This window comes from Leucopleurus acutus, assembly GCF_964270905.1.
Source record: "Leucopleurus acutus genome assembly, chromosome: 18".
NCBI lineage: Eukaryota > Metazoa > Chordata > Mammalia > Artiodactyla > Delphinidae > Leucopleurus > Leucopleurus acutus.
The window spans coordinates 25,436,085-25,450,867 of NC_139160.1; the positions used below are offsets into that span (position 1 = coordinate 25,436,085).

General features: G+C 42.1%; 1 protein-coding gene across 7 annotated transcripts in view; it reads right to left on the reverse strand.

Annotated features, from left to right (window-relative positions):
- Positions 1 to 3,279: 3,279 nt before the first annotated feature.
- CNMD (chondromodulin) overlaps positions 3,280 to 14,783 on the reverse strand; it is a gene marked incomplete at both ends in the record, with an annotated part of 28,058 nt that continues 16,554 nt past the window's right edge. For 2 of the 7 annotated variants that reach the window (XM_082859443.1, XM_082859441.1), the window contains 3 exons: positions 3,280 to 3,495; positions 7,605 to 7,774; positions 11,780 to 11,933. In XM_082859443.1, coding sequence (XP_082715569.1) covers positions 3,280 to 3,495; positions 7,605 to 7,774; positions 11,780 to 11,933 — 540 coding nt within the window. Of the gene's footprint in view, positions 3,496 to 7,604; positions 7,799 to 11,779; positions 11,934 to 14,783 lie in introns of all 7 variants that reach the window. The other 5 variants (XM_082859442.1, XM_082859439.1, XM_082859440.1 and 2 more) reach the window with 3 other exon arrangements.

Below are 14,783 nucleotides of genomic sequence, written 5' to 3' on the forward strand. Positions count from 1 at the left end.
CTTAGTCTTGTAAATTTGATTCTAACATACTGGGCTTTTCAAAGTGAAACCTGTATATGCATATAAAATATGATCATGCATATATGTACCAAAGCCCTTAAAAGGAATTCAGCTTTCTTTTATAAACACCAAAACTCACTCTGCCTGTAAACTGTTTTTGCTAAAGTTTGCATCACTGACTCTCAAATTTGCACCTTTCTGTCTGCATACGCTACTAGGACTATTCTGTGCATGTCGATTTTTGTCAGCTCCCTCCTTTCCCCTCAGTAAATCCGTTAACTTAAAAAAAATGTGACACTTCTATAGAATAAATGTTCATAAAGCAAATTAGCATATTCAGCTTATACAGAAATACAAATTATTCCACTCACACAAGGAATTTCTACTTTGTAAAAATGTAGCTTGTATTTTGGAGTGTAATAAAATCTGGTGTAAGAACAACTGTTGAGTGGGTTAAGTGATTATTCTGAATATATTTACTTTTTTAGTGTCAACAGTTATTTGAGGTGATGGTGGGAAGGAGGTATGAGGAGGAAGTTAAACAAGTTTTTAACATTGCAGTGGAAGTTTGTTCCATGGGATATGTTCATGTAACATAGAACACTTACTGAAGCCCAGCAGTACCATTTCTTCATTTTCTCTCTGTGCTGACACAGCAGCATCTGTCACATTCAAGACTACTGAGTCAAACTAGGACCTTAGGACCTTGAAAACGAACCTGTGATGTCCATTAGGATTGGTTTATGTCACCACTGAGAATTAATTAAACGACAAGTCAAGATTCAGCACAGCAAACTGGGCAGTATTTGCAGCTTTTGGACTGGCCTGGTTAGAGGTTATTTAGGGATTGGTACCAGTTTGCAAAAAGTTTGTATTCAGCAGTGTCCTCTCTTCCGTAAAGTACATTTCTTCCTTTGTACACTTGATTCTTCTCTTTCAAAGTAGACCTTCAGTTTTCTTCATTGAACACAATTTGAGTCTCTTTTGTCATTCCTATGATTAATCCAACCTTGAGTTTCCCCTCTGCCCTTAAAACATCCATTTCCTTTCATGTTAAGTTGACTTCCTTGGGTATTGAGTGACTTTTCATAACACAGCATAATTCCATTCTCTGTTAAGTAAATTAAGTAAATACACCTCCTGTATTTCATTTAATTGTGGTGCTTTGAAAAGGAAACACCTTTTCAAGAGGCAGCCTTCCTTCCCTATGACATGCTCTCCTCCTCGCTAAGTCTGGCATCTCTTCAGTTCTCACATGGAAAGCTACCAAGGGGATCCAGCTAAAATGGAAACCAGCCTCCTCCTTGCTGGAAACCTTTCATTGGTTTCCTATTCCTTATCCCCAAATAAGTTCAATTAACATGCAATATGAGTAAGATACAGCTCCTGCCTACATTTCCTTTTTTTTTTTTTTTTGGGGGGGGGCCACACCTTGTGGCATGTGGGATCTTCCCAACCAGGAATCGAACCTATGCCCCTGCAGTGGAAGCAAGGATTCTTAGCCACTGGACCACCAGGGAAGTCCTACATTTCCATCTTGATATTGCCTACCTCAGCCTGAATGCTCTGTTTCCCTGCTCGAACCATACAACCTCACCTCTACCTGACCTATTCCCTCTGCCTGGAATGCCCTTCCTTTCACCGCACGGCGCTCTCCTGCTCATCCTTGAGTACCCATTGAAGGCATTCTTTCTCCAAGAAGCCCAATGATCCCATCTTCATCAAGGCCTTTGGTGTACCGAATCCCAATTATCTGTTCTCTCATTAGACCACAGGCTCTTGTGGGGTGGGATCACTGGCTCAATCTTTTTTTTTCCTTTTATTTCCAGAACCAAGTACATACAGTTTGCTGGGTGGTTAGGTGGGAGATGGTGTGCAGAACCATTGGCACTTATTTGCTTAGTTAGTAGAGTGACAACCATTTTGAAAACTCAACGTGTAAAATTTGTAGCTGTAGGAAGTTGCTGCTGCTTGAACAGTGTGATCATTACATATAATTCAATGTGTATCTTTCCTTCATCCCTTTTTTCTCCAAAGACTAGCTTGCTGTACACTCCATTAAATGCAGGTATATGAGTGTTCATCTGATAACCAAGTTTTAAAAATTCCGTATGACTTTACAGATGTAAATTGGCAACACTAGATACACAGTAGTATGGTGTATATAGACTATGGGACTGTCATGGTATCAAAACCTTTCATCTCTGAATCTTTGTGTTGTTTTGGAAAACTTTTATTTTCCTTAAGAAAGTTCTTAATCTCAAACTATGAGAGTCAAAACTAAAATGTCAAAAACATGAAATACCTGCTCATCTTCCTGATCTAACATTTCAGTTTTTAAAGACAGTCCTTGTTCCTGAGATTCCTTATGTCATTATAGATACATAAGCCATTCCTCCTCAGCCGTGTCTGTCAAGCCACGCTGCCAGCCCTGTTACTAGGAGAGTAACTTATTGGTAATTGGACTACATCAGCAGCCTGATTTGTACTGCAAAGGTAGAAATCATTATGCTGCTTCATGCCCAATGACCACTTTCTGAAAGCAGACTGAAAGGGTGTGAAGACCTGGTTTTCAGAATGTCAATGAAAGTCCTTTCCCCACAAGTCTGATTTACCTTCGCCTACATTTTTCCTCTGTATCCTAATGTTTGCCAATTCTCTTTTCTTGGGGGTGACTGTTAACAGGGCAGCCACCTCTTAATCACATGCCAACACATAGTAGAGATAAAGAACTTCCTATGAGCTGCCTTATGTTCACTCTCAGATGCCATTATATGTCTTGTTTTCCCTTTTCTGTCTATGTTTTTATCTAGGAACTCTGGGGGCACATTTGCAAGACTGGGAAAGAACAATAAAGGTTAAGAACAACTGAGGAATTATGTACAAGTAACAACAGAAGACAATTGTTTTAGTGACGATTTAAAAGGAACTCAAGTGTACAGTTGAGATCTTCGACAAATTGTAAATAATTTTTCATGATTATTTCAAAATAGCTTGGTAAGGAAGTCTTAAAAGCAGGCCTTACTGGCAAAGAAAAGCAAAAAAGAGCAAGTAATAAAAGGATTATGATGATATTTTAGACTTAAACTACCCTTTCAGTACATTTGCAATTCTGGATAAAGTTCTGTAAAGCAGTTCAAAAATATTCTGTTAAGTGTCTCGAATAACATTGCTCAGATGGAATATAAAATACTTTGTGGTCCCTTCAGCATCAAGATGCCTCAAACTTTGGTTGTTTCTGGAGTTAATTCTTTACAGCACCTGGTATATGAAGTGATTTCACACAATGCCCAAGATGCGGGCCACCCACCAGCTACATGGCATGACAACTCTACAGGCTGAACGGCAACCCTGGTAATTATAAGGCCATGGATAATAGCCCCCCAGTGGTTCACAGATCTTCTGGCAGTGGGTGTAGCTCCGCCTGCATTCTATACAGCAGATTCCTTCATGATCCAATCTAGGGTCGAATGTCATGCCTTCTCCTTCCTGCTGCTGTGAAATAAAAGAGAATTATTTGTGTCTCCTTCATAATGAGAAGTTTATAGCATCCACGTTATTTTAAAATAAGGTCCTGAATGTCTCACTGCTACCAGAAATCAGCATTATTTTCTGTAAGGAGTTTTCAATCTTTAAACCTTATAATTCAGAAATCCTTCTAACATCAGGGAACTTCCATCCTAGCTAATCTGTCACTGGCAGGAAGGTTTGGTTTTTTTTGTTTTTTGAATGTTATGGTGAAGTTTCTCCATGCCTTAAATGAGCCATGGTTACCACTCACTAGTGACTCAATTTGTTTTAAATAGGAAAACAGGGAGCGTGATTCAAAAGTGGCGTTTCTGCCACTGCTGCGGCACCCTGGTGCCTTCTTGTAGTAATGGCTTCCAGGGCTCTGGGGAGCACATTTTGAAACTCATTGATCCAGGCTAACAACAGATTGCTATTCCACTTGAACTGGCTGAGAACACTGCCAGGTCACTTAGCTTCTGCCTTCGTGTCAACATAAGGGTCTGTAACACTCAGAAGAAGACACCATACGGTGTGAAACTTCAAGACCTTAAACTTTATCTTCTAGTTTCTACGTGCCATCATTATAGTTACATAAATACAAACTCGTGTCGAAGTAAAAGTCACCTACAGAACCCTATTTTCGCTGCCGGAGAGATCACAGAACTGGAAGAAACGTGCCCCTGCCAAGTTATGTAATATCTGGTTTTCCTTTTCATGTATTTCTAGGGGTAAAGAGTCTGTATCCTCTTTAATATGGCATTGAAGTACACTGGCAAAAAGCCCTTATCATTCATGTAAATTCTTTCTTCAATTTAAGCCTCTTTCCTGGAAGAATAACTTGGGGAGATGCAGCACCAACATAGGTTAGGCTTGAGCTAAGTGAACTTAAGCAACCCTATCACCTTTCCGGTATACTTTTTAAAAAGTCTTTATTCAACTTTTTTTGCTGTGTGTGTGTGTGTGTGAGGGGGTGCTTTCTATTATGAGAAATTTCCAACGTATTGGAAAGTGGAGAAAATTGTGTGCCAAACATCTAGATTTGACAATTGCCAACCTTTTGTCAAATTTGATTTTTTTTAAGTATTTTAAATTCTGAAGTAAATTTAAAGGGACTTGAGGGCATTGTGACATTTCACCCATAAATACATTAGAATGTCTTGCCAAAATAAGATAGCATTTTCCTGCACCACACTGCCATTATCACACCTCACAAAACTAACAATTCATTAACACCATCTGACACAGCCTATGTTCAGATTTTGTCATCAAAGTATTTGTCTTACTCTCTTAACACCATTTTTAAAAAAATTCTTTAGACTCTCCCCTTTAGACATTTTTTCCCCCTTGTCTCTTGAAATAGGTTCATCTGGGACAGCAAAATTAAAAACTGCCTCATTAATTAATTGTCGCTGACTCTTCCAGGGCAGCAGTCAAAAAGCCTTTTGGCTGAGGCATTTCCTCACCTGAGGGTTCAACAAAAGTTTGTTAGGATTAAAAAGTTGGCAGAAATCTCAGGTTCTTGCCCTGAGATATTTCCTTAAAGGGATATGTGAAGGACGGAGATCACGGGGAAGGTGTTCCTGCTTAAAGCTCCACATGTAATAAAGGAAAAAACTGTTACCAGTGAAATTTTTTCAAGAATATGGATCACTTAAGCCTGAAAGCAGGGCAGTCACATCCTGCCCTTCTGTGGAGGGGCTGATGCCCTCATCCCTAGAACCAGATGCAGCTAGGCCAGCTACCTAGAGAATAAACTCTATTAAATTTTCTGTTTGCCTATTCAGTTTTTGTTTTTGTTTTTTGTCTGCGTTGGGTCTCCGTTGTTGCACACGGGCTTTCTCTAGTTGGGGTGGGCGGGGGCCCCTCTTCGTTGCGGTGCGCGGGCTTCTCATTGCAGTGGCTTCTCTTGTTGCGGAGCACGGGCTCTAGGCACACGGGCCTCAGTAGTTGCAGCACACGGGCTCAGTAGTTGTGGCTTGAGGGCTCTAGAGTGCAGGCTCAGTAGTTGTGGCGCACAGGCTTAACTGCTGCACGGCATGTGGGATTTTCCTGGACCAGGGATGGATTACCCATGCCCCCTGCATTGGCAGCGGCATTCTTAACCACTGCGCCACCAGGGAAGTCCCAGATTTTATTTCTTTATTATTCTTTGAGCTTTAGGGAATGAAGTACTGTGGTGTCCTGAGTTTTCTGGTAAGCCTTGGGTTACTTAAAAAAAAAATACTTTTTTGCTCTAAATCTTTCTAAAATATATTAGTCTAAAATGGTAAACTAGAAAATATATTTGCAACACATGAAACGAGGAAAGAAAATGTACAAATGACTTCTCTGTGTATGAAAAGATGCTCAATCTTACACATAATTAAAGACTGGCAAGATAAAGATAACCAGGAGATACAGTTTTACGCCCAAGACTTTTTAAAAGTTTGATAATAAATTAGGCCTTTCATTACCATTTGAAGACATGTAGCTGCTGTAATTCCCCGGAAGACAATTTAGCGTCCTCCATTAAAATGTAAAATTCTTTGACCCAGCAGACCCATGTTTCAGTATTAGTGCTAAAGATATACTCCTATAGTGTACAAGAGGTATAGACTAATAGCGAACATGGAGTAAGGTAGTGCTTACTATGCGCCCAGCACTGTGCTAAGAGCTTCACCTGCATGACCTCATTTACTCCTTCCCATACCCTATGAAGCACGTACAAGGTGTATCTTATTAACACTATTTGAGGAGGGACTCCTCTGGTGGCGCATTGGTTAAGAATCCGCCTGCCAATGCAGGGGACATGGGTTCGAGCCCTGGTGCAGGAAGATCCCACATGCCACGGAGCCACTAAGCCCGTGCGCCACAACTACTAACGCTGCGTGCCACAGCTACTGAAGCCTGCACACCTAGAGCCCATGCTCCGCAACAAGAGAAGCCACCGCAGTGAGAAGCCCGTGCACCCCAACAAAGAGTAGCCACCGCTCACCACAACTAGAGAAAGCCCCCATGCAGCAATGAAGACCCAACGCAGAGAAATAAATAAATAAATAAAATTAAAAGTTTAAAAAAAAGCCGGTATTCGAGGAAAATACATGTCCACCAAAGCAGCACTAGTTCAATTTCTGTACATTTATCCACACAATGGAATATAATGGTGCCATTAAAATGAATGAGGTGGATCCATATAAGAGATAACAAAAAAGCTTCCAAAATACTGTATTGGAACTGAAAAGACAGCAAAGTGGAAGTTGTGTATGATTTTTGTGTTAAAAATGTGTGTGTGTGTGTACACTTATACAAAGGAACTGGGCAAATAGCCATTGTTAACAGGTTGCTCAGGGGAGCGTGTCTGTGGTAGAAGGGAAACTCACTTTTCATTGTATACATTTTTATACTGTTTAAAAAAAAGTACATGCATGTATTATTTTTTCAATTAAAACACTAGTTACATATAAGTACTTATTTTTCTATTTTCACTCCCTGCAAAGTATAGTAATGGTAAAACTACATTTCATTGAAGATTTGAGAAGTTTTTAGCATGTTGGTGTCATCCTTGCAAACACCAGTTCTCGAGGTTTCTGTCTAAAGTGTTTGAGCCCCATATGTGAGTCTGTCTCCCGAATGGGCTGAGTGACCTCAAGGGCAGAAGTTACTCCTGTCTGTGTGCACAGGGCCTGGAAAAGAGCAGGTTCTCAACGAATGTCTGTTGAATGGACGAATAAAGTGGATATAAAGGGGGAAAGAGAATACTTTCATCCTGTGTGTTGCCTGCAGGGCACACTCTCGGAAATATTTTTAAATCATCAAATTCCTGATATGAATTTGTCTGTATAAATTCGCCTGTGACTCAAAAAAGGAGAGCACAGAAAACAACTTTGAACAAGGAGTACAACCAATCAGGATTTTACACTACAGAAGCAATGCTGGAGTTGTTACCCTCATTTATAAACCCTGCAACAAACAAAAGATGTATTTTTTTAAATAATTGCGTAAAAGTCTCAGTTGAATACTAGATGCTTATTTGAAATCTCAAGCAGAAATATCACTGCTTCAGTGCTGGGTTTAGTGCAGTCATCTGAACCTGTCATACAAACACCAGTACACACGTGGTAAGGGTTGTCTGGATTGAAGGGCTCTGAATCCTCTTGAACACTGGGTCTGGTTTCGTTATTTGGTCTTCCAGGCCCTGGGTTGCCCCATGGGCCACTGCGTAATCTTCTTGTAGTCATTGTTGTAACAACTTTTCTTACCAATTCTCTTCTTTCTCTCTGGATTTCTGCCAAAAAAACCCCAAAACTTGCTGTAAGTTAATTCCTTTATTTGAATAATTAAGGACATTCTGTGTTTATCAGGGTGAAAAACGTAAGAAAAGGATATTAAAACACATACGACCAGATCCTATTTAAATTTGTATTAATGATTTTCATAAGAGTAAAGCATGTTTCACAGTCTTGGGTTAGTAGTTAAACATCAGATAATCAGAATTTGGTTTATCATACTAACTGAGGCAGGTGTTGTAAGATAACTGACAAAATCCATTCTCAGTTCCCTTTTTCTTTGCCTGCCTCTACTTAGGGGCTGAGAAAGTAAAACAGCACTTATTTCGCTAGCCTCCCTTGCAATTAGGAATGGCCAGATGACACGTAAGCAGACTATGCTAGTGCAGTTTCTGGGAAAGCTTTTGCTTTCTAAAAGGGGACAGATACAGCTTCCTCCATCTCGTCCATCTTCCTCGAATGTAGATGTGACATCTGGGTTATGTGACCAGAAGTGATAGGCACGAGGATGACAAGCCAGCATGCCACAGATAGCAGATGGTGAGCTAGAAAGAGAGTTGACGATAGTGCCAAAAACCTACCTCCAGACTTCTGGCTGTTATGGAAAAAGTCAACCCGTATTTGTTGAAACCACTGTTGGTCTGCTATTCTGTTACTTGCCGCCCTACACATTCCTCATGAATTTACTATATAGGTATAAAGCTTTACAGTTTTCAGGGGATTTACTATTATCTTGGTTGATTCTTTTAAAAATCATTTGGGATAGAATAAGCAGATACTCTTATACAAAAGGGCAAAAAGGCTTGGAAAGACCAAGTGACTTGGCCGAGATCACAGAAGGTGGCAGAGAAGAGGGTCGAACGTGAACTTCTCTGGCTTCCAGCCCACTGCCCTCATTCTCCACAATGCCTCATGGGTCCTGCAGCAGGAGTGATGGCTGCTGAGTAACAAGAATGGAGAGAGGACCACACAGGGTGGCTTTGGCATCTGAGTCTCAGTTTCTTCTTCAGTAAAACGGGGATAATAATAGTATCTAATTCAGAGGATAGTAATAGAGTTCATGAGAATTTGTTTCTAAGGGTTTTAACATAGTGTTTGGCATATCATAAGCCCTCAAACATCAGGTGGTGATGATGATATGATGCTATGTTATCTGTGAGGGCATGCATGTGCGGCCAGCCGTGGATAGCTTCCCCAGATAGCTTCTTGGTTTCTGTGGCAGGGCTGGAGTTTTAACTAACAATGACCTCAGGAGAGTGATTCAATCTCTGAACCTTAGTTTATTCATCTATAAAGTGGGAATATTACTAGTTAGCTGGACAGTTGTTGGCAAAGATTAAATGAGGACAAGATGTAAAGCTCTAGCACAGTACGGTGCCTGGTACACAGCCCGAGCTCAGCAGACTTCAGCTCCCACCCCCCTCCCCGCTTTCCTCTGACCTTGTACAGCGTCATTCCCAGGGTCTCTGATGATAGAGCTACATGACACTGATAACCTGCCAGCATAAAGATCCAAGGGCAGGGGTTGCTGGACCCTGGAGCTGGGAGGCTTTTATTAGAATTAGGTGGCGGGGAGCCAGGCATCCTCAGGGAGGGTTTCATTTTGTTGACTTTATTGTAAAATATGACTGCATTTATGAGACTGGAAAAAAATTCCCTCACTTTTAATGTCTATGATATTCCATCCTATGACTACACCAACACTTATTTAATCCTTTTCAAATCTGGGGCCATTTAGGTGGTTTCTACTTTTCTGGTGTTGTATGTAATGCGTGTAATTCTTGGATGGATGGTGTGATGACTGAATACTTACGATGTGTAATTAATACTTAATGATACATAATTGAATACTTAAGATGTGCTCATGGGATTTCCCTGGCAGTCCAAGTAGTTAAGAGTATGTGCTCCCAATGCAGGGGGCACAGGTTCGATCCCTGGTTGGAGAACTAAGATCCCGCATGCTGCACAGTGCGGCAAAAAAAAAAAAAAAGATTCGATCATGCTGTTAGCTGTGAGGGGCCAAGTCACATCTTGGATGTAGGAAACAAGCTCCTTCCCAGAGGGTGATGGTTCTCATTTTATCAGTTATCCCAGCACTGCCAAGAGCACTGCCTTCCCAACCCCACCCCCAGACCCCTTGCCCTGCTCTTTTTCCATAGAACCTTGGATCATCCCATACGATTTCCTTATTTTAGTTTAGTGTTTATGTACTGTCTCCCTTTAGCTACAACGTAAAACTCCTGGGGGGCATGGATTCTTGTCTCTTCTGTTCATCAGCGCATTCCAGGTGCCTAGAACAAATAAATGGCACATAATAAACGTGTCAATAAATGTTTGTTGAATGAATGAATGAATACATGAATGAACTCTCTGGGTAAGAAGCATGTCCTCAAAGAGAAAGTGATCAGAGAGAGGGCTACATGTAGCAGAGTTGGAAACTTTTGTCCTTGACTGGAAAAGGTGACAAGGTATTGGAGAAGGAGTTCCTGGGTAGTGGAAGGCAAGAAGGCCCATTCCACGTGGAGGCAAGTGGGGAACTGAAAGCCAGAACTTGTAAATGGCCAGAGAATTGAGTTGCGACCACCCGCTGGGGCAAGACCTAGGATGGCAAAAGCGATGGTCCATTTGGCAGCCCCTAGAGTTGTGGCAGACACCGCTCAGAGGATTCCTTCTCACTGAGCATGCGTGTAGCTTTGGAATTCTCAACCCACTCTTCCAGTCAGCCACTTCCAGCAGCTTATAAATTGCATCCTATTTGCTTTGCCTGGACTAAAAAGTAACCGTCTTATCCAAGCTTTGGAACTGAATAAGACTTGTGAACTGTAGGAATAAGTTACCCATGGCAGAATCAGAAGCCTGGAGTGTGTGTGTGTGTGTGTGTGTGTGTTTTAAATTTTTGGCCGCACCGTGCGTGGCATGTGGGATCTCAGTTCCCCGACCAGGGATCAAACCCACGCTCCCTGAATTGGAAACGCAGAGTCTTAAACACTGGACGGCTAGGGAAGTCCCTGTTTATTCCAATTGTGGTAAAATATACATAAAACTTACCATTCTAACCATTTTTAGGTGTACAGTTAAGTGGCATTAAGTACAGGCACATGGCTCTGCAAACGTCATCACCATCTATCTCCCGAACAGTTTTCATCTTACAAAACTGAAACCTGCACCCGTTAAATAGTAACTGCTCGTTCCCCTCTCCTAAGTCTGGTGGTTTTAATTCCTGTGTTTTCTTTATTTCCATGCTGCTCTCTCTCTGAGTTCAACATAATCTTTCTGAGAACATAGCCTATCTAGGCTGTGCTAGGAGAGGGGCCTTTTCCCCCCGCTTGAGCCAGAGCTACAAAGTAGGACTTTGGGAGGCCAGTGGGGTGACTGGGATGGGAACCAAGAGAGCAGCCCTGGAGACAGACGAAATCCGGGAGAAGAGCCTGGCCTGCAGAGCTCATCAGCTGCCCTTCTCCACCGGGAAACAGCCCACGGGGTGCTCCAACCTAGCTCTGAACCCCAGGGGCCCTTCACTTATTTTCCCCGGACTTGGAAGTGGACCTTGAACTTAAGGAATCTCAGCCTATGCCCACAGCTGCTTTTGGCTGCCCCAGAATTCAAGGTTTGACCATAATAAGGATTATTTGACCATAATAACAGCTTCTTAGACCCCTGATTCTCTGCTTTAGGAACAAAAAAATGTAAAATTGCAAAGTGCAAACAACAGAGATTAGGGGCAGAGCGGAAGCAGTGGGAGAGTCATAAATAAAATCCGCAGGTAAGGCAGAGGTGTTCCGGGCCCACCTGCTTCCTGTCACCCCGCTGCTCTGGCCCTGCCCTGCGACATTCACGGCTGTCCTTTCCCTTCCCTTTGATGTCTCATGCCAATTACTGTGACACTGTGATGTGCACCCGGATTCATCTTCCTTGTCACATGCTTGGGCCTGTGCAGGGGCTCACAGGAACCTCACCAGGGCAGGGAGAATTCCAAGCAGCGTCTTAAGAATTAAAAATGTTACCTTTGGGATAGGTTGGTTTAAGCCAGAAAATAGGAAGGTCGCCACAGAGTTCTAAGATTTTAGAACTCAAGAAGCTGTCGTCCTTCACGGGCTGGTCTACAGCCACCCAGATGAGAGAATTTTCTTCATATTTAACAGGCATGATCTTGCCTTCCTGTAAGTAAGTGAAAATGAAATGCACTGAACAAAGTGGGCATGGAACATGCTGCCTATTAAGATTCATGTGTTGGTAAAAGATTATTTCGTCCTATAAAAACTTAATGAGTTTGGGATTAGCAGGTGCAAACTAGTATACATAGGATGGATAAACAACAGGGTCCTACTGGATAGCACAGGGAACTATATTCAATACACCGTGATAAACCAGAATGGAAAAGAATATGAAAAAGAATATATATCTGTTCAACTAAGTCACTTTGCTGTAAGCAGAAGTTAACAAAACATTGTAAATCAACTATACTTCAACAAAATTTAAAAGAAAACTTAATGAGAATTCTCTGTGTATATGTGCGCGCATTCGCGTTCGCACACGTGCGCACGCACCCATACACACACACTCTGAAGTTCTAATCTCTTCTCTCTGTAGCTTTTCTCACAACATTCCACACCCCTCATGCCATCCTGCCTTTGGATAACGCGAATGTGTGAATATGAGCGTCCTGAGTGGAAGTGAAAATTACTTGATGTCAACTTTGAGATTTAGGTTAACCTGATGTTTTTGATCAAAGATGTTTTAGAGGAAAAGCAACTGAACGGACTCTGGAATCTGATAAAGGACAGGGGAGCCCTTCGTGTGAAGTGAAAGTCCTTTGGGGGCTTGTTCTGCCACTGCCAAACCACGATGGAAAAAGCCGGCAATTGGTTCTTTAATGTCTTCAGTTCAAAGTAGTATTTAACATAAACCATTTCTACATTTCCCAGCTATAACAAAACGTATTTCAGATGTTCTCTGCATCAAGCACACCACTGAGATTTCAAAGCTAAATGCTGAGTTTTCTTCTACAGTGAGATGCTGAGAATAGTTTGATAACCTAGGAGACAAATTTATTTTGCCAGGTTGCTCCTTTCATGCATTTATTAGTTTGCAATAGGTTGTAGGTTGGAGAAATTAAAATGTTTTCTTATTTTTTAGCTAAAAGCAGCACTTCATTTATGCTTTCTCCCTCAGGCTTCTGGCTGCCTTAAAACAAGTTAAAGTTATTGGAGGTAGCTAACACTCAGGTAATCTAGTTATTTACCTTAAGTTAAATGGCTCCATCCAGGAAATGAATGTTCTTTGGGTACAGGACCTTTTAAAAGTTATACAAAACTGGGCTTCCCTGGTGGCGCAGTCGTTAAGAATCCGCCTGCCAATGCAGGGTACACGGGTTCGAGCTCTGGTCCGGGAAGATCCCACATGCCGCAGAGCAGCTAAGCCCGTGCGCCACAACTACTGAGCCTGCTCTCTACAGCCCGTGAGCCACAGCTCCTGAGCCCAGGCGCCTAGAGCCTGTGCTCCACAACAAGAGAAGCCACCGCAATGAGAAGCCCGTGCACCGCCATGAATAGTAGCCCCTGCTCGCCGCAACTAGAGAAAGCCCAAGCGCAGCAATGAAGATCCAAATAAACGTAGCCTAAAATAAATTTTTTTAAAAATAAATAAAATAAAAGTTATACAAAACTGATGAAAAATATATGAGAGCTAGTGGTGCATAAATCTACCCCATCACAACCTAAAGTGTGTGGGCACAGAATGGGGCGATAGGAAGAATGCACGTGTGCGCAACCTACAAGCTAGGGGTGTTAAATAAAAAGTGTATGATGTTGGGCTTCCCTGGTGGCGCAGTGGTTGAGAGTCCGCCTGCCGATGCAGGGGACACGGGTTCGTGCCCCGGTCCGGGAGGTATCCCACACGCCGTGGAGCGGCTGGGCCCCTGAGCCCTGGCCGCTGGGCCTGCGCGTCCAGAGCCTGTGCTCCACAACGGGAGAGGCCGCAACCGTGAGAGGCCCGCGTACCGCAAAAAAAAAAAAAAAAAAAGTGTATGATGTTAAATAAAAAGCGTACGGCACATACTTTCAGCTGCCGACCCATCTCCTTCCTCCCTCCCTCCCTTTCCTTGCAACACAATCCTGCTTTTGTTGGTGGCAGCAATCTGCTGGCCCCAGGGGAGACACCTGCTTTCTCAGACTCCCCGGCAGCTAGGGGTGCTCATGTGACCAGCTCTAGACAATGCGATCCACGTTAACGTGTGTTGCGGGGCTGAGAAGGCATCCAGCTTTTCCCGAGTTAAGGGAAACCATGGTTGACACTACTCAGCGTCTTCCTGCCTTCCTTACTTGACTGCGTGGTTGATGTTTAGAGCTGGAAGGAAAGGACGAAAAAATCAGAGATGCTGGCCACGGTGCCAATGTCTGGGGCTGCCTACCTCCACATTACTTACTGTGGAGAAAAACCCTTATTTGTCTAAGTCACTCTAAGTGTAATGTGCTGCTACTGACAGCCAAACACATTCCTGATTCCCACAAACACGTTGCCTGAATTTGGTTTTGTCCACCAGAGAAGCCACCACACACCCTATAAACAACCAAAACACGAGAAAAAGCATTCACCTCTATGGCCTAAGAAACGAATCAGAGGCAAAGATTTAAATACAAAACTATTCACCACAGTGAATTATATCTGTATTCAAAAAATTATTTTGAATTATTATTATTTGAAAAATGGAAAATTGAAGATACCTGTATTCAAGAACAAAAGACTTTTAAAATTATAATCATATGATGACATACAATACATCCATTATAATCTACATTTTAGAAGACCTAAAGTTAAGTGAAAATAATAAGAATGTACACCAGTATAACTTCAATTATGAAAAGAATATCACATACATTTGCACATGGAGAAAATCCACCAAAACATGAACATTAGCTATCTGTGGATTTTGCAATTGTGGGTGATTTTCTTCTCTATTCTTTTATGTATTTCCCAAATTTCTACAATGACAAAGTATTGTTTTTAAAA